Source organism: Branchiostoma floridae, chromosome 2 (assembly GCF_000003815.2).
Source record: "Branchiostoma floridae strain S238N-H82 chromosome 2, Bfl_VNyyK, whole genome shotgun sequence".
Taxonomy (NCBI): domain Eukaryota; kingdom Metazoa; phylum Chordata; class Leptocardii; order Amphioxiformes; family Branchiostomatidae; genus Branchiostoma; species Branchiostoma floridae.
This window is the reverse complement of record NC_049980.1, coordinates 19462019-19465624: the sequence shown is the minus strand read 5'-3', so window position 1 is coordinate 19465624 and position 3606 is coordinate 19462019. Positions and strand designations below refer to the sequence as shown.

The following is a 3606-nucleotide window of genomic DNA, read 5'->3' as shown; positions in this document are numbered from 1 at the left end:
ATGGAAACAACATTGAAAGTCACTAGTTAGAAATAGATGATACATGAAGAAAATTTTTGATGGTTTGCATGGTTTGCTTCTAGTGGCCAGGACAGACTTTGAGCAATCAGCAAGTAGAACACCACTTTCCTTTATCTTAGTCTTAACACTTATTTGAATTTTTCCTCAGTAGATCACAAGGAAGTTCTAGATTTGGCTCAGTTGCTGCCTTCCGAAGGCAGGAGTCTGAATCTGATGAGGAAGAAGGACAGGCATATTATGCAGGAGGTTCAGAACATGGGGGAGGGCAACAGGTATGTGACACAGGATTGGTTCATTTTGGCATTGTCTCAGGGGTGGAGGTATTTTTTGGACTATGTTTTGAATCAATCATGCATTCATTTAATCAAACTGTAGTCTGGGGCTGTTTCTACGCAGATTAATGTAATTGAATATCCATATCCTACTACTGATAGCAATCAATATTGTTAATGTGCTGTTGGTGTTATTTGTATGCTGTCTTATGCATGTCTTTGATACACTAAGTCTAATAAATACAAATACACTGTACCAGGTGTCTTTTCTTACTACATAATTCCTGTTTCACTAAATCTATGGTGAGATGAAAGTTCCATTTTTTCTTCTAGATCTTAGGGCCACCAAAGAAGAAGCCCAATCCAAGCACAGATGATGTTGTTGATAAGCTTTTCCAGTCGGCCAAGGATCACGGAGCTGAAACTGTGGAGCCAGAAGAGGCCGCTGCTCGTCCCAAACCCTTGGTAAGTGTAGGGTAAAGGAAGGAGTGTAATATGATGTGTGGCATTAAGATGTGTGGTATTAAGATGTGTTGTGTGAGGACAATATTCATAATGAATGGGTGAAAATGGGCACCATTTTATGTACTTTGTGGTGCATACTTTGTGGTAGATTCTGGTGATATACACATTAGCCAATTTAAAGCTTTACAATGCACATGAGATGTTCAAGCCAAAAAGCATCATTATTACCTGTACACACAAAGCTTATCATTGTATTCCTCAGTACATTATCCTTACATGCCTTGTTTTCTGCTAGGCATTTAAAGGAACTGGGTACAGACTTGGAGCTACAGAAGAGGACACCCAAGTTGTGCAAGGAGAGAGAGATGCTTCACGACGTCAAGAGGTAGGAATTAAACTCAGATAGTTAGACAAATCACACGCCTGAAAGCAAATGTACCCATGTACATACATTTTGGAAGGTTTTTCTTTTCATTCTAGATTGTTGATTGGCTACTTTGTTGTAATTCTTTCATGATTGTGCATGCCTTGTTTTAGTGTCAGAAATGCCCCCCAAAGTGCTGTTTTGAAAATGGCAAAGTTAACAATATGTCCTCCTGACGACATCAATTCATTCTTTTCCCCAGAAAACGATCGTTTTGCGGATGTGGAAGAACGGGTTTACTGTAGACGATGGAGAACTACGAGCGTACGATGATCCTGCTAACCAGGAATTCCTCAACTCCATCAACAAAGGGTAAGTGGATCTGTCTTGTATGGAATACTAATGAGGTGCTCTAACAACTTCTGTTTGCAAAGCAGGCCCTATTTTGCCATACCTTAGGTCAAAGAGCACCACTTGTTTGTGATGTCATGAGTCAGCCATCATGAATTCTCTTTTACAGGTAGGTCTTGTGTGGGACTCCCACCGTAGTAGCATGTATAGTGATGTTTGTCCATTTTTTGGAGCATGGTATTTAAAGCTTTACACGAGACAAAGCATTGCAGGTAAAATCATCACCTCTTGTTGTTCCCATCATCGACAGGGAAGTGCCCCTGGAGCTGATCAGGATGTGCCGTGGGCTGGAGGTGGCCTTGAACCTGGAGGACCATCGCCACGAGGAGTGGGCGCCCCCCAGGGTCGCCGTCAAAGCCTTCTCAGGAGAGGGCCACAAGCTGGGCAGTCCAACTCCTAATGTTGTGTCTGCTCCTGCAGCTGCAGCGGGTAGTGGTGACAGGAAAACCAACGAAGCCAAGGCACAGAGTAATGTGGGAATGAAGGACTCGGAGCCCACCACTAGTATCCAGATCAGGTTGGCCGACGGTTCGCGACTAGTCGCCAAGTTCAATCACACCAACAGAGTCAGTGATGTGAGGCAGTTCATCGCTACGGCCAGGCCTGAAACAGCGGTCACTCCGTTTGTCCTGATGACGACATTTCCTAACAAGGAACTGACCGATGAAAGTCAGACTCTAAAAGAGGCTAACCTGTTAAATGCCGTCATTGTGCAAAAGATGAAGTGAGATAGGTTGCAATAATAACACTAATTATTCTGGTCTGAAAATGTTACTTTAGGATCTCTGGAAGAGTATGGTTAAGGTGTTAATATTATATTCATCTTCCATTTCCTTTGTCCCTCTCTTCCTGTTTAACACTACATAAAATTGCTAGTATTAAGCTATTTGGCTCACAGCCTCTTAGGCTTTTACCATTGTTTGGGTCCTTCAGTCACTTTCTGAAAGTCCTTGTCGTACTAGTGTAAAGTTAAACTTGTTAAGGTATACAGTGTTTGCCAATGCAGCATGTCTAATTAGATTTGAGGGACATTTAAGAGTATTGTACTTATTAAATAAAAGAGCATAGTCTGGGATTCATTATGTTTTGTTTATTTATGATTAACCCCCCTCTGTTTATTGGAGGGAATGTTTACATCAGGAATTTGAAGGAAATTGACAATGTGCTATACAATGTACCACAAGCATGAAGTCTGTGATGAAGAATCAAGGTTAAGTAGCTCATACTTCAAACAGGATCCACATACAGGCTACAAAATGGCTCTAGTCTAGATTTAAGGTTTCGCTAAAATGTTGTCATTAAGGGTGATAGATTTGGAAATTTTTACTTTAAGGAATCCGTATATTTATGCACAACTCCCATCGACATTGGTTTGTTTGAATATATATGGGACTAGTGCTTGAGCATTCCCAGATGGTTTTGTCATGCTGCTTCATATTCTACCATTTGTTGATTACTGATTATGTGTATGGTGTAACCATTAACTCAAGAGCACAAAATCCAAACCTATGTCATTGAATGGGTGAGGTAGAAAATGTTTCAGCTGTTGACGTTACCGTATGCCATATAAAGGACTATTGTCCACTTGAGTCTTTTCCATGTGTCTTTTTTTTAGAATGATATAAAAATACAAAATGTAGTTCATTTGTACAATTCAAGTGAGAGGGCAAACTTTGTGGAGCCAAAGTAAGATTACTAATGGTTATCTACTGCACACATAATCTACAAGTCCCCAAAGAAATAGCATTCGTAGCATGTTTGCAGCTACATGTAGGTAAATGCATAATGAAGTTTGATTGAAAAGAAGTGCTAATTACCGTTAGAATAGAAATCTACTTAAATTGGGTAATATTCCCTGGTAGGTATTTGAATACATGAGATATGTAACACTTTTTACCATTTTGTCTTAGAGTCTAATATGGCACATTTGACCAGAGCAGGATAAAAGAATAGATTCTATAAGAAACATTGATCATCAGCTTCAAGGGGGCACATTCCATTCCAACAAAACAATTGTTCACCAATTGTTGACACACAGTTGAGTGGGAGAAGGTCAATCATTTTTTACTCTCC

At 40.2% G+C, this 3606-nt stretch overlaps 1 protein-coding gene across 1 annotated transcript; it reads left to right on the top strand.

Annotated features, from left to right (window-relative positions):
• Positions 1 to 169: 169 nt before the first annotated feature.
• Positions 170 to 3127, top strand: LOC118406416 (NSFL1 cofactor p47-like; the record flags this gene model as incomplete). The annotated part of the gene is given in 5 exon segments (XM_035806459.1): positions 170 to 293; positions 627 to 758; positions 1054 to 1143; positions 1385 to 1494; positions 1784 to 3127. Coding segments are annotated over 5 exon segments (934 nt in total), but the record flags the coding sequence as incomplete, so codon positions are not given.
• Positions 3128 to 3606: the final 479 nt, after the last annotated feature.